We start from the raw sequence: 24,217 nt of genomic DNA, 5'->3' as shown, positions 1-24,217 counted from the left end.
CCCACCTGAAGACTGTATAACGAGAATGTTAAAATTGCCATCATCACAGCTCTGTGTCAATCCATGTGCTTAACTCATCTGTCCTACTTCTAATACCCTTAATATTAAATAGAGGCCATCCAGCCTCACCTTACTCCTATCAATAATAACGTGGAAATTAAGACATGGGTGGAGAATTCTAGATGACCCCAAGTTTACAGGAGTTGAATATGGGAGGTCACTTTGGTGTGCTTTGAAATTGTCAAGTTTGGAGGAACTGAAGGCATGGATGACTGTTTTGGTAGATGAGCTGGGATGGGTGAAGTGAACCAATGTTATGCATGTGGAAGATTTTAGTTCTTTACAGTCAACATACTGGACTTAAAACATAGTTTCCCTCTCGACAGATGCTATCAGACCTGATGGAGTTGCTCCAGCTGGGTTTCTAAGAGAAAGTGTGATCACGAAGTCGGAAGGTCATCCCAGAATCAAATGTGACACCAACCTGGCAAACAGGTTGATTTAATCTCAAATTGGTGCCTGGATGAGGGTGGAGTCAGTACCATGGAAACAAAATTTGTAGCAGGGACTGAAAACAATGCTTTTAATCTTCACAATATTTACATGGAAAACATATCTGGTCATCCACTACAATATCAGATAAGTAACTTGATCATTTAGCAACAATAATTTAACTACATTCCCCCTAATTTTCCTTACTCCTGTGTGGACTTCAGGTTCATGTGCAGTGGTGGCTTCCAGAATCTGAAGTCAATGCATCAGCATGACAGACTCTCTGAGCAGCAGGTCAGCTGAAGAAACATTATCATCAAGGGAGATAGTGGTGAGGTGGAGTTGGAGTCAAAGCACATGTAAAAACTAACAGATTCAGATGAGGTTGCCAAAAATGTAGCATATAGAAGAGAAATAGGACAGGATCAATGTTAAACTCTGGTGACACCAGAGGTAAATTGAGGGAGTAGGAAAACAGGAGTGTCTGCTAACACCAACCATATGATAAATTCTGACTACACATGCTCACCTTGAACTTTAAAAACTGAACTTATTGTTTTAGCATTAAAATAAATTCTACTTCAAAATTTTTTCCTTCACTTACATTTTCTTTTCCATTTTATGGGTTTATTAGGTTTCTTTATTTCAATTGTGTTCAGAAATTTCTCTGTTACTTCATATGCTCCTGGACGTCAGCAAAAGCAGCCAGAAAAAACATTGTAAGCGATTATCTGGCTATAATTATATAAATAAGAAGGGAGCATCCAAGGAGCAGGAGAGTCGACATTTTGGACTTAAGCCCTTCATCATGTCTCCCGCTCTTCGAATGCTGCCTAACCTGCTGTGCGTTTCCAGCAGCACACCTTTTGACACTGATCGCCAGCATGTGCAGTCCTCACTTTCTCCTAGGTAAGAAGGGAACCAGGTGAGAGTAGTCCTACTCAGCAGGGTGACAGTGAAAAGATGTTGGAAGAGGATGGTTGTAGACATACAGAGAAGGACAGAAAGATAAGTTCTTGCTTTTTTTCAACAAAGGAGACGTGCTGCTTCTGCAGTGCTAAATATTTCAAGAGTTCAAACTTCTACTTTAGGAGTATGTAGGGTTGAAGATTGCTTTCATTGCAACAACCTTTTGCTGTTTGTTGAATAATCTCATTGAACATCAGTAAGGATTATTAGTACCTCTGGAAAAGAGTTCCGAAGTGGAAGCCAACAGCTAAGGCCAATTACTCCACCAAGTTTCTGATGTGTTGTCAGAGCAGTGTACAATGACAGAGCTCCTCCCTATGGAATAAATTACACCAAGAATTAAGTCACCATTAAACCTCAAATATTTTCCAGCAGAAGCTGTTTTGCTATAGCATTTTCTACTTTCATTAAACAATGCTGGCAAACTATTACTTAGTTGATCTATGCTGTAACAAGGAATAATTCTAATTTTCATGTCAAATTCACATTAGATTTTTAAAAGGTGTTGAATATTAAAACAAATAATTTGTAACAAGATTTCCTTTACATAAACTGGTTACAAACAATATTTCCAAAGGTAGATTATACACGCCTAGTGTAACATGCAACTATATTTTGCTTATTTTACAATGTCAGACTGATGCTCTGGAGAATTCAGAAATTATTTGGTACTATGTGTATAATATTCTCAATTTTAAAACAGTCTTAGGGCATCCCCTGTGTTTTACAACCCCTACCAGAGATGGATTTTCTTGTATATTGAACACTTCCTGTCACACTTTCAACCCAGAAGACATTTCTGTGCAACTAGAAGCTTCTGTAAGAAGGAAAACCTCTAGTCTACAAGGATATCATTCAGAAACAGAGATTCAACCTTGCAATGAACAGATGATACTTACACAGTGCCTCTTACATTAGGGGAAAAAAATTCAACACGATTCAGAGGTGTAATCAACACCGTACTGCATTAAAAGCAAATTAGGGGAAATGCAACATGCCAGAAGCTTTGCAAATTTGCACTGCATGATTGAAAATGTTAATTCAGAGGTCATTTTAAAGTGGGCTCTGGACATGGATGAGTTAAGAGAGAAAATTTCAGTACATGGGAATCTTGGTGCACAATCTAGAGTTGAAGGAACAGCCAAGTTTTGGAAAACATTGCAAAATCCTGTGAACATATTATCATCTTCAAAACTAGTGCCTATTATTTTCAGAACTTTATATTTGAAATCCTGTAAAATAGTTGAAATCCGTTCACAGTATTAAACAGGTCTCAAAGTCACAAATGACACCCAGTAAATTCCTTTTCAACTTGTCTGTAGTGTTATGTACCAAGCCAGATCCCTCAGAACATTTCAATAATGTAGCCCGGACCCTAACCTTGCTGCTTGTTTTAAAGTGGATATTCTAGGAGTGATGCAGCTGGCCCAACCACTTAATTTTAAACAAAACAGAATTTATTTGCAAGATTACCAAATGAAACAGAAATGAAAGAGAACTGAATATAGAATAACACCCTATCTGAAAACCTAACAATTACCCCAACTTAATGAAGCTGTTCCAAATTCCTGCAACAGTCACCATAAACATCCTTCAGCACAAAAGATAAAATCAAGCTCTTACAGGAGAGATATCAGAGAAAGGGAGGATCAGCATGGACCCGCTTCTTTCGGTCTTGCTTGCTAAAATCAAACCAGACCAAACCAGAGTAAAAACTAAGCTGGAAGAACTGGCCACTCCCCTTTCAATGCACAAGTGCTTTTCTTTTAAAACTTGAAAGCCTTTTTTCCTGCGGCATATATAAACAAATTGGCCCTAAAAACCTGTTGGAAACTCTGCATTTGTGACCAGTCTGAAAAGAAATACAAGGATGATGTAACCCTGTTAAAGGAGCACCATCATCGCATCTCCCCCTTTAAAAAAAGCATCTACATACAAAGATGGCTTCCTTTTAAAACCTCAATCTTAAATTGTTAGTGCACTACAACACACAAATACATTACATTGACAATAATCAAGCAAACATGCACTACTACATTTTGTTTCAGCCTGTTTCACTCCTGCCACCAAACACCTCCATTTCTCATTCAAGTCTCAACAATGTGTCAGCAACACATTTCCTCACCCTGCCACATGCACAATTTTCAATTTTAAATAGCTATAACAACAAGCTCCATCTAAACAGTCTGGAATTTTTGTCATTAAATATCTCCACAAATTTCAATGGGTCACGATCAGTGTATATAGAGTCATAGAGATGTACAGCATGGAAACAGACCCTTCGGTCCAACCTGTCCACACCGACCATATATCCCAACACAACCTAGTCCCACCTGCCAGCACCCGGCCCATATCCCTCCAAACCCTTCCTATTCATATACCCATCCAAATGCCTCTTAAATGTTGTAATTGTACCAGCCTCCACCACTTCCTCTGGCAGCTCATTCCATACACGTATCACTCTCTGCGTGAAAAAGGTGCCCCTTGGGTCTCTTTTATATCTTTCCCCTATCGCCCTAAACCTATGCACTCTAGGTCTGGACTCCCCCACCCCAGGGAAAAGACTTTGTCTATTTACCCTATCCATGCCTCTCACTTTTGTAAACCTCTAAGGTCACCCCTCAGCCTCCGACGCTCCAGGGAAAAACAGCCCCAGCCTGTTCAGTCTGTCCTTCTAGCTCAAATCCTCCAACCCTGGCAACATCCTTGTAAATCTTTTCTGAACGCTTTTAAGTTTCACAAAATCTTTCCGATAGGAAGGAGACCAGAATTGCATGCAATATTCCAACAGTGGCCTAACCAATGTCCTGTACAGCTGCAACATGACCTCCCAACTCCTGTACTCAATACTCTGACCAATAAAGGAAAGCATACCAAACACCTTCTTCACTATCCTATCTACCTGCGACTCCACTTTCAAGGAGCTATGAACCTGCACTCCAAGGTCTCTTGGTTCAGCAACACTCCCTAGGACCTTACCATTAAGTGTATAAGTCCTGCAAAGATTTGCTTTCCCAAAATGCAGCAACTCGCATTTATCTGAATTAAACTCCATCTGCCACTTCCTAGCCCATTGGCCCATCTGGTCAAGATCCTGTTGTAATCTGAGGTAACACTCTTTGCTATCCACTACACCTCCAATTTTGGTGTCATCTGCAAATTTACTAATTGTACCTCTTACGCTCGTATCCTGATCATTAATATAAATGACAAAAGATAGAGGACCCAGCACCGATCCTTGTGGCACTCCACTGGTCACAGGCCTCCAGTCTGAAAAACAACCCTCCACCACCACCCTGGAGCCAGTTCTGTATCCAAATGGCTAGTTCTCCCTGTATTCCTGGAGATCTAACCTTGCTAATCCGTCTCCCACAGGGAACCTTGTCAAATGCCTTACTGAAGTTCATATAGATCACATCTACTGCTCTGCCCTCATCAATCCTCTTTGTTACTTCCTCAAATAACTCAATCAAGTTTGTGAGACATTATTTCCCATGCACAAAGCCATGTTGACTATCCCTAATCAGTCCTTGCCTTTCCAAATAAATGTACATCCTGTCCCTCAGGATTCCCTGGCTTGTCCTTACCGCCCTTCTGAAACAGTGGCACCACATTTGCCACCTCCAGTCTTCCAGCACCTCACCTGTGACAATCGATGATACAAATATCTCAGCAAGAGGCCCAATCACCTCTCTAGTTTCCCACAGAGTTCTCGAGTACACTTGATCAGGTCCTGGGGATTTATCCACCTTTACCCATTTCAAGACATCCAGTACTTCCTCCTCTGTAATATGGACATTTTGCCAAGATGTCACCATCTATTTCCCCATATGATTGTCTCAGATACATTACTTGTAAATAGACATCGAAATGTTGTAACACCTTTTCAACTGTTGAATATTCTACTGAAGAACATTCAATTTCCTGGAGAAATACACGATAGGCCTTTATATCTTCTCATCTTCTTATTAGAGCACAGCACTGACGCCCACATCATTCGCATCAATAGGCACTTTGAATGGCTTCATGTAATTAGGTGTAGATAACACTAGGGCAGTGGTTAATACAGCTTTCAGGCTGTCAAATGCCTTCTGACAGTTCACTGTCCACTGAAACCTCTTGCCTTTCTTTAGCAATTCAGTGAATGGAGCAGCCAAACTGCTAAAACTTGGTACGAATTTTCAATAAGATCCGCTCTATCCCAGGAATCGTACGTCTGCTCTTTTTGTCGATGGTATAGGAAACTCCCCAATTACCCTTGTTTTTACTTTCTGTGGGGCCATTTGTCCATGTCCAGTAATATGGCCCAGGAAGGTGACTTGGACTTTGGCAAATTCACTTTTATCCAGGTTTATCATCAAGCCTGCCCCCTGAAGTCAACTGGAAAATTCTGATTAATGTTGCAAATGTTTCTTCCATGTATGACTAAAAATCACCAGGTTGTCAATATAAATTACATGATTGGATAATCTGAAAATGATCTTATTGGTAAGTCTCTGAAATATGGCTGTTGCATTTTTCATATCAAACAGCATGACTCTAAACTGATATAATCTATTCAGCTTTATGAAGGTACCTGCCAGTATCCTCTGAGCAAGTCCAACTTAGAAATCTAAATTGCTTGTCCCACCTTTTCAATTTAGTGTTCCAAGTGTGGAATCAGATATGCAGCAGCCTTTGTAAGTGCATTGACTTTGCAATCCTCTACATGCTGTGTATAATCTAGTTTTAGCACCGTTACGGTGGGTGAGCTCCAGTCACTGTAACTCACTTCGATTATGTTATCTTGGAGCATGCGTTCAATTTCCTTTTGAACCTGTGCAAACTTTTGCAGGTTATGCCTATAGGTATGTTACTTAATTGGAACAGCATCTCCTAAATCTACATCGTGCATAATTAGGTTAGCACTTCCCAGCATATTTCAATTTATCTCCCCATGTGATAGTAACAACTCTTTCAGGATATTTCGATTTTCCTCTGGAAGGTAACTCAATAATTTATACCAATTTTTGACAACCTCCTCATTGTCCAAGTTGAGGAATGTCCAATTCAGAATCCTCTGAACCTGGCTTGTCAATTTGTTACCTGAGAGCAAAATTGCAAGTTTTTGATTTCTCGTCTGCTTTCTGTTTCATTGTATGCTGTGATACTGACGTGCATGACATGTCTGGCAATATTCAACTGCATCCTTGTGCAGTCCAGGCCAGTAAAAATGTTTTTGTATTTTAGCTTGAGTTTTTCTCACCCCTAAATGACTCCCTACTGGTAGTTCATGCACCACTCAACACCACCTTTCTATAATCCACTAGCAATACAACTTGAATTTCTGCCCATTTCTTATCTGCCTGAATGTGTGATGGTCTCCATTTCCTCATTAAGACACCATTTTAAGATATTAGCACGCAGGGATACATTCGGATTCTTTTCCTGTGTATACCTTTTGATACAGCAGAAAGATGAAAATTTAAAGCGATTGTAACTCAGTTAATGTCTGCTTTCTCATCTATCTGCTCCTGGTTTGTGTCAACCATTTGATCAAACAGAGTCTCTTAATTCCACTTCAACTTTCTTATTTGTACTCTTTGATCTCTCCTGATGACTTTGCGAACTCTTTACTACATAGTTGGGAAAAATCCCAGGATGTGTGTCCTATAGTAGTTCAGATGCCCGAGTTTCCACTGGCTTTTCAATCACAGTAGGTAGCACTCCTACCTGTGAGCCAGCTATATCATTAGCAAGATCAAATTGCATTCCTGAAGCTGAGAATTTGTCCTGTACGCCTACCACAACTTCTCCACTCTTCACAGGACACTAACTTTACTCTACTTAATTAAGCGCTTCTTGTCTCACTGGGAATTCCCATTATTAGCACTTTTCTGGCAAAGACCTTCAGAAGTACATATCTCCTCAACTTTCAACATCAAAGATTGAGAGGATCCTGTATCTCTTAATATTGTAAGCTCTTTACATGCTGCTGCTGGCCTCTGAATAAGCTGTACCTTCACAGGTATATGGTTTAAGATGATCTGGCACTTCCTCCTTAACCAACCTTCAACCAGGTTGTACAGTCTGGTGCAGATTTCTAGGCTTCACTGTGCTTTCTGTTACTATTCGAACAAATTTCACTGGCTTATCCGGTTTTCCAACATCTGGTTTTCCAGTGCGTTTCCTAACCCACCACTGATTTCATGTGACCTACTTTACTGCAATGAAAACACCGGAGTTTTTTAAACTTCTCTTTCCCCTTCAAGGGTTTCCCTTTTACCCTGTGGTAAGTTATCCTTATGATTTTCACCAAGATCTATCTTTCCCTTTCCATGCAAGGATTTCTCTTTTCTCCAATTTATATCCCTCACTGACTAAAACTGATATTGGAAGCCAAACTTTGATTCATGAACCAACTCAATCAGCCATTTCAACTGCTAATCTTGCCATTTTAATTGTGCTGTTCCACAAGTTCACATTACTTTACGAAGTGAATTTTTGAACTCCGCCAAAATAATTCTCTAAGAGTCATAGGTTTGGTCTATTTTTAATGCCCTTATCGACCTATCAAAATTACTTTGTTTCATCTTTTCAAATTGAAAGTAGCTTTGACCAGGGTCCCTCTTTAGATTCCTGAAACACTGTCTGTAGGCTTCTGCCACAAGCTCATAATGCACTTAAGATAGCTTTCTTCACCTCCTCATACACCCCAGATCCCTACTCTGATAGTGATGCGAATACTTCACAAGCTCTACCTACAAAGTTTGTTTGGATCAACAAAATCCACATGATCACTGCATTTGTTTAGCCACCTTTTCAAATGAGATAAAACAGGCTTCCTCATCCTTCTCATCAAAATTTAAGCAATGCGTGAATATATTCAAGCAGATCCTCACCAGGTCTTTGGCTAACATGAGTTTGCTCACCCTCCCTAAGCTTACCTTCAGTCTTCATCTCCATGCTTTTAAGGTGACTTTCCTGTCTAACTGCCGATTTTTGAAGTTCAAACTCCCTCTCTTCTTTTCTTTCCTGCTTCCTTTTTTCTTTCTTTTGCTTTTAATCATAATTCAAACAGTTTAATTTCTTTTGCCCTCTACTTGTCTTTTGCCTCTAACTCAGCTAAAATTCAATTGAATGTGAAGTAGCTTATCTCCAAAGATTCTGATGGCGTTCCCAGCAGATTTAAATGCTGAGCTATTGTTGTAATGATCTCTCCTTCCCTCGCGAAAGGAGGCAGCTCCAACTCCAGGTTGTCTGCTAATTCTGGCAGCTTGACCTTAATCGCCTTTCGTAAAACGCCCAAAGTCACTTCTTCCACTTCCACAAAACTCTTGCTACCCCAAGCACTGTTTAAACCAACTGAAATCAACACCCAGAACAAAAGACACTAACACCTGTCACTCTCAGCCTCCTGAAGAAGGGTTACACCCGAAACGTCAAATTCTCTACGTCCTGATGCTGCCTGGCTTGCTTTGTTCTTTCAGCCTCCTGCTCGCCTACTCGCAGCCTTTGAGTCCAGCAACTCTAATCCCAATTTGGAACTACAGAACAAATCCTGCAAAGAGCCCCAATCTGTTATGGACCAGGCCAGGCCCCCTCTAAACATTTCAAGAAAGTAGCCCGGACCCTGTCTTCGCTGGTTGTTTTAAGGAGGTGTCAACGTGGATATTCTAGGAGTGATGCAGCTGACCCAACCACATAAATACTGTTTTGTTTAAAACTATTTGCAAAATTACCGAATGAAACAAAAGAAAATCCAAAAAAAAAAAACACCTAACCTAAAACCTAACAGATTATCCCAACTTAATGATGCTGTTCCAAATTCCTGCAACAATCCCCATAAACACCCCTTGCCACAAAAGATAAAATAAAACACAGGGTCTTACAGGAAAAATGTCAGAGAAAGAGGGGATCAGCATGGACCACTTCTTTGAGTCCTGCTTGCTAAAACCAAACCAGAGAAAAGAAAACTTAGCTGGAAGAACTGGCCGCTCCCCTTTCATTGTACAAGTGATTTTCTTTTAAAACTTGAAAGCCTTTTTCCTGAAGCAGTATCTGTTAGCTATAATCACATAGGTCTGGCTTAGATGGGTTTTAGAGCCAATCAGCAACTCTGCATTTATGACCCCTCTGAAATAAAAAAAACAAGGATGACATAACCTTGTTAAAGAAGCAGTGACATCACAGTAGTTACTGACAGACGCGCATGCAGTCTTCCTCTGATGTCTTTCCACAATCATATAGCCAGGTGGGACTGCTACCACTTGCTTCCATGCTCATTTTTTTATTCAAAGTCAGGTAGTAATAAACTTTTCTTCCTGCTGTTACATTGACTTGTGTCATCCCCAAGGACCTTTCCTTGCTGCATTCTATTACTCATTAATATACTGCCCATTACCAACATTATCAAACCAAAAATGTCAATTTCCTCATCCATATTAATGACAGCTAGCTCAATTTTCCTTTTTTGATTAATCAGTTCATTGTTTGCAAACAGAAGGCTGCTGGTTTGAGACTTAGTCGTATTTTCTTCCAGTTAAATGTTGGAAATACTGAGCCTAACATTTTCAGTTCCACTTTTGAACTCTTTTCCCTAGCTAGTGACTCCAAGCCACCTCTGCTTGTAGCCTCCGTCATATTTGGCCACAGATAAATTTCTGACCCCAAATCTAGCCATCAATACCACCTCCTTCCCAGCCTATCGTCAACTCCCTACCTACTTTGGGTGAACTCCTCAATGCCCGCACTCTCTCTCGATTTGATTATCCTAATGCACATTTCTGGCCAGCCTCCCATATTCTGCAAACTTGAAACAATCCAAAACCTTGCTGCCAGCACCCTTAGTCTCAAAAGGGACCCCATGGTAGGCTCATTCAGACGCTCATTGAGGCAGTATGGGATACAGGGAAATTTGGCTATCTAGATACAGAATTGGCTGGCCCACAAGATCGAGTGGTAGTAGATGGAAAATATTTGGCCTGGAGCTCAGTGACTAGCAGTAAATATTACTGGGATCTGTTCTGGGACCTCTGTTCTTTGATTTTTATAAATGATTTGGATGAGGAAGTGGAAGGGTGAATTAGTAAGTTTACTGATGACATGAAGGTTGGAGGAGTTGTGGATAGTGTGGAGGGCTGTTGTAGTTTGCAATAGGACATTGACAGTATGCAGAGCTGGGCTGAGAACTGGCAAATGGAGTTCAACCTGGAAAACGGTGAAGTTTTTTATTTTGGAAGGTTGAATTTGAATGCAGATTGCAGGGTTAAAGGCAGGATTCTTGGCTGTGTGGAGGAACAGCAGGATCTTGGGGTCCACGTACATAGGTTCCTCAAAGTTGCCACTTCACCCTTATCTTTTGCACTCATCTGACAGGCTCTTCCATCATGGAGGATGGAGAGATTTGTGGAGCCTCCTCCTCTTCCAGTGAGTTGTTTAAATGTCTACCACCCATTTGAGACTGGACAGGACAGGACTGCAGAGTTCAGATCTGATCCATTAGTTGCAGGATTGATTAGTTTGCTCTATCACTTGCTTTTTTTGGCATGAAAGTAGTCCTGGTTAGTAGCGGTTGACACCTGAGTTTTAGGTATGCCTGGTGCTGCTCCTGGGAATCTCTCCTGCATTGTCCATTGAACTATGGTTGATGGTAATTGTTGAATGGGGGATATGCCAGGCCACGCTGTTGCAGATTGCATTAGCGTCTGCTCCTGTTGATGGCAGACAGTGGCTCCTGGATGCCCTGCCTGAAGTTACCAGATCTGTTCGAAACCTGTCCCATTCAACAGTGATAGTACCACACAGTACGACAGGAGTATTCCCAACATGAAGCTGGGACTGCATTGCCAAAGCATCACTGTGCAGTAGTCACTCCTAGTGATAGTGTCATGGACCAAAGTATCTGCAACCAGCAGAGTGGTAAGGATGAGGTCAAGTACATTCTTCCCCACTTATTGATTCCCTCACTGCCTGCTGCAGAACCACTCTTCGTGGTGGATACCAAAATCCCTCATCTGAAATACATTTTACACCCTTGCTACCTTCAATGTTTCTAAGTGTTGGCAAAGTACTGATTCATGAGCTGAAGGAGGACAATCAACAGATGGCTTCCTTGGAGGAATTACATTTAGTACCCTCATCTAAGTCATTAATATATATTGTTAATAGCTGGGTTGAAAGCATGGATCCCTGCAGAACCCCACTTGTCACTGGACGCTATTTGGGAAATGTCCCATTCATTCCTACTCTTTGTTTACTACCTGCCTGTCAGTTCTCTACTCAAGGCCGTACATTACCACCCAATCCCATGTGTTTTAATTTTATGCACTGATCTGTCATATAGGACCTTATCGAAAGCCTTCCAAAATTCCAAGTGAACCACATCCACTGGCTACCCCTCATCAACTTTGTTTGTTGCAGCTCAAAGATTTTCAATAGATGTGTCAAGTAATGATTCCCTTTCATAAATCCACACTAACTCAGCACAACCATGCCACTATTTTCCAAGTATCAAAAGTATTGATAAATATTACAAAGTTTTTATAATGGTCTCTGGCATTTTCCTTATCGACAGCAGGCTAGTTTTCTTTTGAATGTTTTAAAAAAACTAGTGGGGTGGTTACCTCCGAAGTAACGGACTTGGATGAATGCTGTAAAAAAAAAAAAAAAACAACAAAAAATGCTCGTACTGAAGAACGGGCCTTAGACATGTACACCTACTTGACAAATGGTTAGTGTGGCTTGACAGGGCATAAGAAAATAGTCTAAACAATAATCCACACAGAAACTGACTTTTTCAAAGTGATAGTGAGCAGTAGTGATAGGGAGAAATCAAAAATGATACTCGTGTCTCTTTGCAGAACCATCTGGCCATTGACTATTTGCTAGAGACACAGGGTGACTGTGTCTTTAATTCATGCTGTAAAGTTTTGACTGCAAACGTTATGCGGACCACCAGCGTTCATATTGATAAGACTGTTGAGCGTCCTTGATGGGGTCGGCGAGACATTTGGAAAATGGCTGTAAGCGGTCTAGAATCCATGGTTGACCATAGCCTCATGGTGGGGGGAGAAGAGGAGTATGCTGGGGCTGTTGGCTAAACTGTTCAATTTGTCCTAATGGCTGACGGGAACTTGTTGCAAAGTACTAAAGTGCTGATGGCTGCACAGGTAAGATGAGAGGCCATGGAACAGGTGGGTTCCTGAAGAACTGTGTGTACGTGACAAAGAACATGTAATTGGGGGTGGGCTTCTGAAGAACTGTATACATGGCAAGGAAACATGTCACTGAGGGTTTAAAAAACTGCTGCACTTTTTGTTCAGGGAGAGATGGCATGGTCAAAACCCACGATTAGAGTTAAAGCCACGCTGTTCCTCCCAAAAGGTTTTGTTCAATAAACTGTATCCGATTCACTGCTAAATTCGTATTTTAGCATTATTTTTACCTACAACAGGGGTTATGTTAGTGACCTTTCAATCCATAGGAACTAATCTGAAGTGTACTGAATAATGAAAGATTACCACCCATCCATCCATTATTTCTTAGACCACATTAGTAGATTATTGGCCTGGGTATTTTTCAGCACTTCAATCAAATCAACTTAAGCTAATTTTAATACGAAACATGGTTGACCGGGAGTAAACACATATTAGCTACTACGAGTATGACAGGTGAGCACTTTTAGAAGTTTGGATGAGTTCAAGTTTACGGAGGATGCAGAAAAGATCTAGACTCCTGATATAATCTTGGCTGAAATGAAAAGGAATACATAAAAAATTCAATAGTAGGCTTGAAGCAGGAACAGAGACAGGTCAAGTTGAGAAGATCGGAATCAGAATCTTATTGTAGCAAAGTTATGAATTGGCTGGCTCAACCCAGGGAGGTGATTCGAATAAACATCAAGGGCCAAGAAGAATAGTTTGGAATAATGGCCCACAACACTTACTCCTTCCCCAGAAAAGAATGATTCAACATTACAAAATGTCACACAACTGGTCTAAAGAAAGCAGCAATGGAGAGGAAGAAAGATGCAGTGCAAAGAAAGAATTGGATATCACCACTGTGCAAGATAAACTCAAGGGTTGAATTTTATGAGGCACTGTGGTCCCCAGTCCCCTTACTCATACACATGACTAAGAGGTTGAGATGGAGTCCAATTAAGCAAAGAATGGTTGCCTTGCAGGAGAAGAGAAAGAAAACGGATAGACTGCAGGGATTAATAGGCCCACAAGCGGGAGAGAATGTCAACCATCTGATCTTCCCTGCACTGCACTGCACCCCCCCCCCCAACTCAATACTTAGATTCTTAAAGATAAAAAATTGAAACTACATATTCATGAAATGTTCAAAAATATAACAAGTCTGAAACTATGCAGACATTCAAAGATAAGGACACAGTAAAAATGAGAAGCGCTGGATCCAGCCTGTTGCACAGCAGCAGCCAGTCCAGTGGCAAAGACACTCATTGAGACACTTCTGAATAAATCTTATTCACTAGCACATCTGCAACCATTCCCCTATAGCATGCTGCATGTGCTCTTCAGTGTTTGCAAATGTAACACTTTCATACACCAGTAACACCAGAACAGTGGCCATGGCCAATGCTGCTTGCATAGGGCATCTTTCCTCACAACAAACCAAGTAACACACCAAGTAAAGACTATCATCAGGGTTGGAGGGGCAATGGAGGCCCATTAAGGAGGGACAACCCCACTCTCCCAGTAATGAGTCCTTGGTGGAAAATAGGTCAGGCTGACTATGAGGAAAGCTATTCCCACTGCTAATTAAATTTTGGTAGTAGTGGGAGAAAGGCCACTTAAGAGCTCAGCTGGCCCATGACAGCTATCCCAAGATGTCACTTACTGTTAATAAAATTGTAACAGCAGCAAGGTCAAGTAGACAGGCAGCAGGCAAAATGCTCTTTGCTTCCCAATCCACCAGGAATTTGGTAACAGAATGAAGATGGATTTCAAAGAGTTTCATTTGGAAAAAGAACAAGGGGGGGGGGTCAAGGATAGAATCTCCGAATTTGAGCCGCACAATTAAATAGTCAGTATTACTGTCAAAAATGCTGTCAGGGCCTTATCAACCTTTGCTTAAAGCATGAACTTAGGCAACTTAAAAGTGGCCCCAAAGGAAGAGAATGCATTCTCAATGTTAAGAAATAGGTAGCTTTATATATGGGAATACCTAGTTTGACCCACTGAATTAGGTTCCTACACTTTCATTTCAATTTTTCTCATTTGATCAGGTACTCTTCATCAAATTATTCTCCCACGGTACAATACAGTATTGCAGAACTCAATCCTATCCTTACCCAAGATCCATAGGAACACTTTTACAGGAATTGCAGAACAACAGATTGGAATTCCAGCAGCAGACAGAAAGAAAACAATTTGCGTTTCAGGTCAATTCTCTCATCAATTCAGATAAAGGTCATTGACCTGAAATATTAAGTGTCTCTCTTATCCCATGCCAATTAATTATTCCTGGAATTTCCTGTTTTAATTTCAGATTTTCAGCAATAGTGGTATTATGTTCTTGGATGAATTGAAATCTTACCCATCCATGTTATATTAAAGTTTACATTAAGATCAAACTCCTGTTTTTGATTTTAATATTGTTGCAAAAATCTAGTTGATTAATTGCGTTTTAGAATATAAATTAATTTTAGGAATTAAAGTTTTAACTGTAGAATAATGAAGGCATTTGTTTGAAAAGCTAACGAGTAATTGGAACAAGTTTGAAGTTAATTACAATTAAAAGTTGACCTATATTTAAGTAGAAGATATTTGAAACTTGAATGGAATCAAGTTTACACTTATTTCAATAGAATATTTAAATGATATTTGTGTTTCCCAGATCCAAAGGAGATATAACCAGGTTGTAAACAAGAGCTCCTTAACGAGGTCAAAAACTTGGAGTGTGTGTAAAACACGATGGAGCTGTATGGTTTGAAACCAAGAACTGACTGATGGCAAAATAAATTTCTTTGCACTTTCATTTGAATCATCTCAGGTCGGCAGAGAGGAAGTGATTCAGGGTGCAGTCTTAGTTAAAACTTTCCTAGTTTTATTCTAAGTGTTTTTTGCTGAAAAACAAGCAGCTTAGATTGGGAACAAACGTTTTGTGTGGGTTGTGTGAAAGAACTTACATGGATTTTCTTAGAGCATAATGGAATATTGTAACATTTAAAAAAGGTAGATAATGTATTGCAGCTCCTAGATTTGACCACAAAACAGAGACTGAACCTTATTGGGAGATTTCACAACACAGAGGTCAGTATGAGCAAGAGGTTGAAGGGGATTCATAAGTGCAATGCAGATAGGGATAGGGGTTCATAATTGCCCTGAAGCAGTCATTTTAGTGCTACAGAGGAACTGAAAATCAGAAGCAGAAACAGCTGTAGAGTTCACAAAGCTGAAAAAGAGCTGTCTGCTGTTAAACTGGCAGTTGGAGCTAAGAAAGACCCATGAACAGTGATATCAACTGGAGATTGGAAACATGCGGTGATTAGATGCTTAGAATGTAACCTAGTAAATCTAGTGTGATGCAGTTACAGGAAAACAACTGATCAAGTGGGAACTGAGTAATCATTAGGGCAGTCAGAATCAAAACTGCTGAAGGAAAATCAGAGGCTACATCCTCAAAAGAGAGATGAGATGAAATCCCTTGAGAGCAAAACAACTGCAAACAAACAGTTTACAACTTGGTAACATCCAAGGAGGTTGGTGAAAAATTCATGGAATCTGTCTTGGACGTGTATGCTATTAAATGATCAGTTAGTAGAGTGTTCAACCGCAGTGTACCCATTAATTATGCTTACCTCATGTTAATTCTGGATGCTAACAGTATAAAGGCAGATAGTATTTGTTACTTTGTCAATTATGATACAATAAAATTTGTTTATTTCGAACAGTGGAATCTTATAGCTTATTTGCTTAGTGAATGTCTGGAATTTCAAATTTTGTCTACATAAACAAAAGTTACAGACGCCTACTTGGATCTGAGCAAAGTTTTGGTCATTGTCCAGATACCTAACAAAATTGGGCCAGTCACTGAATGAAGGGGGCCTAAGGAAATTAGTTGGTCCGGTCAGCCTTGGAGCTGGAATGCAAACTTTACAAGGAATGCAGGTGCGGCCTTGAACTCAGTTTGGAAATATTGAGGGGGAAGGCAGCTGTAAGATTTACCTGTGAAGTTCAAAGAAATTTACAGTGATCCACAATGAGCCTCATGGCAGAATGCCGTCAGCTTGATTAGTTAGTTTAAACAAATATATGTAGCTATGGGAGCAGACTTGGGAATGGAGAGTGGGTTGCAAATGCAGGACAAGAAGCTTAAAAAAAAGTGCACAGTTGAGAGATTAAGGAAAATTGGAGCACTGACTAACCAAAAGCTAATGGAATGGGCTCCTTAAATCTTGAGCACCTTGTAGAAAACTGAAATACTGAGAATTCAAGTAAATTTTGAAGCACTGTGCCATACCTTTGAGTCAGACCCAGGAAAAATGAATGAATATTCAGGATTTCGTAAGACAAGGGAACATTTGGGGGAAAGTAAATATTAGAATTGAGTTTGTAGCACAAGTAGTTATAAAACTATTGTGTTACATTAATGATGCTTGTTTTACTTAACTTATATAGTCATACAGCACAGAAACCTGTCCTACCAATCAATTTTGAACAGTACCAAACCAAACCAAAAGTCGTCCCACCTGCCTGCTCCTGGCCCATATACCACCCAACTATTCCCATTCATAAACTTATCCAAATGTTTTTTTATAAAATGTTATAAATGTGCCCACATCCATCACTTAAAAGTATAAATGCTAAAGTATAAAGCACTTCCACACGTGAACCAGCCTTTGTTTTTGTGTACTGGTTTAGTCTCCTTAACTGAAGACTACATTCTGGCTACTGTATTGAGGAATTCGGTACATCAAGTATAAATCTGGTGGAACAGTTCTGTAAAGTTCTGGGCATTGGAATTTTCTTTAAATATTAACTATGCTTAACAGGATGATATACATAATGCATGTGTGCATATTAAAACAAAAAATTCAATAATAACACATAAATGCTTCTATCAGAAGAGGACCTGAAGGTATCAATTGCCATTTGTCACCTGATTCTATGCATTCCAAGGTTTTCTTATCCATTATTTTCAGCTGATAATTTTATTTCTGCACAATAAATATTAAAATCCTGGATGAAGTTTGTTTTACTGCACTTTTCCCATGAATGACTGTGAAATAAACAAAGTTACTTTGAACATGTCGAATAGATTGATGTCGACTACCCATTGGTAACTTCCATATCCATTCACACAAAGCTGCAAACCAAACATTTACAAGCATTGAAAAATTCAAATAATCATGATTCAGCAAGTTGTGGTGTGCTCAGGTATGGACCTTTGCCTCTTGGGATGAGCACAAGACACTTCTCTACCTATTTTAGTTTCTATGTTATTCATACAAATTAGCATCTTCAGGATGGTGGGTGTAAATAAAATCGAGATTTTAACAAGCATTCCCCCAGGTTTGTGAAAGTAACTTGGATTCAATAAAAAAAATTGAGAAATTATAATTAATTAGTAAAGTCTTTGGAACTCATCTCCTACAGCTGGTAAAAGCAGAGTCTGAATATTTTTAAACGCAGAGGTAGGTAGATTCTTGATAAGGAATGGAAGGTCATCAGGAAGTGTAATTCATATCTTCACATCAGAATATATTTACAGAACAGTAACTTTAGAGAAAAGCACAAGGTAATTTATCATCAGCATTGCTTAATTCCCCCCAAAATCCTCAACCTATATTGTGATAAGAATTGCTACCTCCATTCATCAGCAAATGTTGCCAACAAAATTTTAAGATCTTTCAAGTTTTGCTGAATTCACTCGGTTACCAGGACTTAATATTCTGAACGGACTGATAGGCACTTGAATTGTGCAAACAATTATGCTTACTGACAACATTGGAATGTTGTTAAATTGACAATCATGTCACAGACTAGAGAGTTCTAAGAATATTCCTGATTGATATTTTTGAAATATAAATGCTAAAGTATAAACCACTTAAATGCACAGAGAAAAAAACTATTTAAATTGGCAATGCTGAAAATAATGTGAAAAACTGCTTCATGTTAATATAAAGTTTGCAAAAATTAGGATTCATTCTGCTTCAGATTTTGTCATGATCTTCACTAGACACACTATAATAGAAATAAAGCTAATTTATTTTAATAATCAATCAGTCATCTTATGGTAGAATGCAACGCCTTGTTCATAAGCATGAAATACATCACCTGAGAAAATCCTCCCAAAATAATTCGATGGGACGGTATTCCATTCTTAACTTCTAGGTCTATCATTGCTTTAACTGCAAAATAAATGTTAACAAAATTAAACATATCATTTACGCAATGCACAGAAAATGATGCAATCTATGGAAGACTATGCATATCACTTTCATTTTTAAAATTTTAAAAGCTCATCAACCTCTCCCACTTCTAGCTCTTAACCTCAAAAAGAAGCCTTGAAAAATCCTCCCTCAGCATTACCTATTACTACAGTGAAAACTGTGGTAAAATACTAATTTACTGTTTTTGCCATATGTGTTCTCTACTATTAATTCAGTCTTTTGAGGGACCAACATTAACTTTAGCTACTCCGATTACAATCAACAGTCTCATTTCTACATGCATCTTATTCCCAGTTTATACTTCTAGTTGTTGGTTCCCGATCCCTTGTATCTTAAAACCTTCCAAACCACACTATTGAATGTAAACCATGGAGGACACAGACCTCATCCCTGTTGAGGTGTCACTCATCCTTTTTGAGTAGGTGACTCTAGTCTGAGGACTGATTGAATGACTCAAGAATCTCAAGTCACACGTTGATTCCATATTCTTCTTAATTTGACAATCATAGCATCTTACTGGGAATAATCCTGTGTTAAAACCTTTAGAGTTCCTCACGAGAAAACTTTCTTCCAAGCTCCTGGAAGTTTAATAGTAGTATTTCAATATTTTTCCCCATTGCTGTTGGTATCAGTACTTATTAAAACTGCCAGCTCAGGCTTTTCTCTCTACAGAATGCTGTGCACTCTCTCTATGGTGTCCTTCATCCAAGCACCAGTGAGGCAACACACTATGAGGCACTCACAATGAGTCGTCTGTCTGTCCACTATGCAATCTCCTATACTAATTGTATTTTATTCTTTACTATTATCCACTCTTCCTCATAATGAAACCCCTTGCTCATTGGTGACAGGTATAAGCGACACTCCAAGGAGGAAATCAATCCCCACAGCCTTCAATGCTAAATACCAGTATGTGAATAACACTCACTGAAGACTCTTGCACTTCCTGCCTCGTCTTACTCTTCCAAATAGTGATCCATCTGCTTTCCTAAAGTGCATGCTCATGCATGTGTACATGTGTCTCATCCCCTGGAATTTATCCATGTCTCTAGGCTTGCTGAGAGCTAATATCTTAGTAACTATACCTAAATCAATTAATATGATTATTTTAAGCTGCAAGTTTAAAACTTGCAAAGTAACACAGACAAAAAAAACTGAAGTGCCAACCAATACTTACTTTCTTTTGGATAACATCCTACTTTGACTTTTTGTTCCCGAAGCTAGTCAGTCCATTCCCAAGCACAATTGCATTTAAGACCACCAGCACGGTGGGGGTTTTGAAGTGGGGCAAGTAAAGACATCAACCTTGTTAACTGAGCATGCTGAGGTCACTAGGCAACTAAGGAAGTTAGCTTCTGACTTCCCAGGAACTTTCATGGCTTTGGGTGGCCGTTATTAGGAACTTCCTGAAGATGATTAGCACAGGGTTTGCATTGCGGAAGCAGCTTTATTTGATTAAACATTGAAAGCTTTGATAAACTAATTGAACGATTAATTTTAATAATCAACATTAACTTTTTCAAGAGGGTGGTGAGTGTATGGATTGAGCCGCCAGAAGTGGAGGAGACAAGTGCAATTACAACATTTATAAGGAATCTGGATGGGTATATGAATAGAAGGATTTAGAAGAATATGGGCCAAATTCTGGCAAATGGGACTTGATCAGATTATTAGATTAGATTAGATTAGATTACTTACAGTGTGGAAACAGGCCCTTCGGCCCAACAAGTCCACACCAACCCGCCGAAGCGTATACCACCCAGACCCATACTCCTACATTTACCCCTTCACCTAACACTACGGGCAATTTAGCATGGCCAATTCACCTAACCTGCAGATTTTTTTGGATTGTGGGAGGAAACCGGAGCACCCGGAGGAAACCCACGCAGACACGGGGAGAATGTGCAAACTCCACACAGAGTCGCCTGAGGCGGGAGTTGAACCCAGGTCTCTGGCGCTGTGAGGCAGCAGTGCTAACCACTGTGCCACCGTGCCGCCCTCACGGCACGGTGATGCATGTTCAGTGCAGACTGGCTCAGGGATGCATGTTCAGTGCAGACTGGCTCAGGGATGCATGTTCAGTGCAGACTGGCTCAGGGATGCATGTTCAGTGCAGACTGGCTCAGGGATGCATGTTCAGTGCAGACTGGCTCAGGGATGCATGTTCAGTGCAGACTGGCTCAGGGATGCATGTTCAGTGCAGACTGGCTCAGGGATGCATGTTCAGTGCAGACTGGCTCAGGGATGCATGTTCAGTGCAGACTGGCTCAGGGATGCATGTTCAGTGCAGACTGGCTCAGGGATGCATGTTCAGTGCAGACTGGCTCAGGGATGCATGTTCAGTGCAGACTGGCTCAGGGATGCATGTTCAGTGCAGACTGGCTCAGGGATGCATGTTCAGTGCAGACTGGCTCAGGGATGCATGTTCAGTGCAGACTGGCTCAGGGATGCATGTTCAGTGCAGACTGGCTCAGGGATGCATGTTCAGTGCAGACTGGCTCAGGGATGCATGTTCAGTGCAGACTGGCTCAGGGATGCATGTTCAGTGCAGACTGGCTCAGGGATGCATGTTCAGTGCAGACTGGCTCAGGGATGCATGTTCAGTGCAGACTGGCTCAGGGATGCATGTTCAGTGCAGACTGGCTCAGGGATGCATGTTCAGTGCAGACTGGCTCAGGGATGCATGTTCAGTGCAGACTGGCTCAGGGATGCATGTTCAGTGCAGACTGGCTCAGGGATGCATGTTCAGTGCAGACTGGCTCAGGGATGCATGTTCAGTGCAGACTGGCTCAGGGATGCATGTTCAGTGCAGACTGGCTCAGGGATGCATGTTCAGTGCAGACTGGCTCAGTGATGCATGTTCAGTGCAGACTGGCTCAGTGATGCATGTTCAGTGCAGACTGGCTCAGTGATGCATGTTCAGTGCAGACTGGTTCAGTGATGCATGTTCAGTGCAGACTGGTTCAGTGATGCATGTTCAGTGCAGACTGGTTCAGTGATGCATGTTCAGTGCAGACTGGTTCAGTGATGCATGTTCAGTGCAGACTGGTTCAGTGATGCATGTTCAGTGCAGACTGGTTCAGTGATGCATGTTCAGTGCAGACTGGTTTGACAAGCTGTACCACTCTAAGACTATGACTCTTGTTCCAGACCTTAACTCTCCATTTGCCCTGGTCAGTTAGAAGATTTGATAATTTAGGGTCTTCACAATCAGCAAACATTTGCCCAGAATGTGATCAGTTTCCCTGGTATCCCATCTCTATACCTGTCTCTCAGGTCAATAAGCCACACGAAAAAAATGCTTCATGGTAGGTTAGAGGCAGGAACTCGACACAGGTTCACGCTTCCGACTTCTGCCTTTGATGACAATATTCAGCCCCCAATGCATCCACCCTTCAATTTCTTTGCTTGGTCTTGATCACCACTCACTCCTAGTCAGTCATGGGCCTCCTCTCCAACACTATTTATTCTCCACAGTTTTCTGAAAGTGTTTCATGGAATGCTCCATGTAATGCACATCTAAGAGGACAGATGGAACCTCAATTTAATATCCCATTTGAAATAATGGCACCTCAGAAGTGCAGAATTTCAACGCCATGCACTGGAGTGTCAGACTGGATTTTATGCTCAAGTCGTAAGCTAAATTTGAAACTTCTGACTCAAGAGGCAAGAGTACCAACACTGAGCCAAAATTAAATAGCACCTTCACCCAGATTAGCAAAACAAACTGAAGACATCCACAGCAAGTAGTTTTTTTGAAGAGCAATTAACTTAAGTGGTCTAAAATGGCTTTTAACAAATACCTTTTTGTTTAGTACACAGAATAAAGATGGGCATTTCAAAATGACATTATCTACGCATTATGGATGTATTATTTAGAAAGATGTTAATAATGCATTTTTAAAAAAAAGTTGCAGTGTATTCCAGGAACCCATTGACACAGAACCTCAAAATGACAAGTGACTGCATGGTTTTATTTTCCCCATAATGCCAACCAAGTAATCAAACATTAGAAGCAATGTGTATTCTACAGGGCTCAATTTATTTTTTAAAAATTTCCCAGAGTACATTACAAGTGGAGATGGTGGTATATGCAGAGGAAGGAATAAAGTAGTTTTAAAAAGTCTGGAAGCATATAAGACAGCAGTGGTCTTGAATCAGAGCTGCAGAGAGCAAAGCAGAATATCTTCAAACTGAATAGAAATGCAAGAGAAAGCATTGGACAGGAGTCCAGGCTAAAAAAAAACAATAAGGAAACAATAGCAGAACAAGCAGGTTCAAATCACGAAGGTAAGTCCTTGAGGTAGAGGGGCTAGGTACGAACAGAGATAGATGATGAACTTTGCAAAAAGGCAAAGTTAACACACTGTCCTGGAGTAATTGAAGCTGCAAGAGGTTAACAGGTACAAGGGGAAAATTTAGGTTCACACAAGATGCTGAATGTTATACAACACTAAACTTATCCAAAAAAGCAGATATGGATTCTGGTGGGTGTGGTACTAAAATAATCTTAATAGTAATAACAGTCAACCAAAACAGTTTGACTTTTAAGCTCAACAGGCAATGACAAAAAAAAGCAATCATTGAAAAGATGACTATGCTAATGGAGCTTAGGAATTTTCAGGCAATATGCTCATAGATCCTGACCCCCATGCTCATATATGATATTAAAATGAAAGGTAACAGGGGATTAATTCTATCCTGATTTTAATGCTGAAGAAGCCCTGCCTGAAGAAGGGCTTATGCCCGAAACATCGATTCTCCTGCTCCTTGGATGCTGCCTGACCTGCTGCGCTTTTCCAGCAACACATTTTCAGCTTTAATGCTGAAGTGTCAAGTTGATACCATGCAGAGTACTAAATGTACAGAAAACTGCAGAGACACCTTGGCAGATTAGAGAAAAAGATTTCTTACACACTAGATGTTGACAATCATCATCTTTAAAATATCTTAAAAGAAAACCTTCATTAAATAACTGTCTCCATAAAAGACTGACAATTACAATGTCGACATGTAAATTGCCCTTTAAGCCTTGAAAGTTTCTCCAAAAACAAGGTACACCTGTCTACAGAGTATAAATAAGGTCATCAACCAGCATGTGCGTTGGTGTTCGTCATTTTATTCTTCATTAAGTAGTGTCTATTCTGCAGAGAATTTTAAAGATTCCCATGTAATTTTGCAACATAGCTCACATCGTCTGCTTGATCCCTTGCACCAGTTTTACAAGTATAACTCAATGTGTTAGGTGCGTTAGTTAGGGGTAAATATAGGGTGGGTTACCAAAAGAAAAAAATTGGGTGGCACAGTGGCTAGCACTGCTGCCTCACAGCACCAAGGTCCCAGGTTAGATTCTAG

General features: G+C 40.3%; 1 protein-coding gene across 2 annotated transcripts in view; it reads right to left on the bottom strand.

The window, feature by feature from the left end:
- Nucleotides 1–24,217, bottom strand: part of lypla1 (lysophospholipase 1) — a 93,364-nt gene that overhangs the window by 11,319 nt on the left and 57,828 nt on the right. For both annotated transcript variants that reach the window (XM_043688339.2, XM_087986392.1), the window contains 2 exons: nucleotides 18,747–18,820; nucleotides 1,675–1,776 (listed from right to left, as the gene is read on the bottom strand). In XM_043688339.2, coding sequence (XP_043544274.1) covers nucleotides 1,675–1,776; nucleotides 18,747–18,820 — 176 coding nt within the window. The remainder of the gene's footprint in view (nucleotides 1–1,674; nucleotides 1,777–18,746; nucleotides 18,821–24,217) is intronic.

The sequence above is a fragment of the Chiloscyllium plagiosum genome, unplaced genomic scaffold, assembly GCF_037043375.1.
Source record: "Chiloscyllium plagiosum isolate Xiang-an unplaced genomic scaffold, Cpla_swu_hap1 HiC_scaffold_4, whole genome shotgun sequence".
Lineage (NCBI taxonomy): Eukaryota > Metazoa > Chordata > Chondrichthyes > Orectolobiformes > Hemiscylliidae > Chiloscyllium > Chiloscyllium plagiosum.
This window is presented reverse-complemented; position numbering and strand designations above follow the sequence as displayed.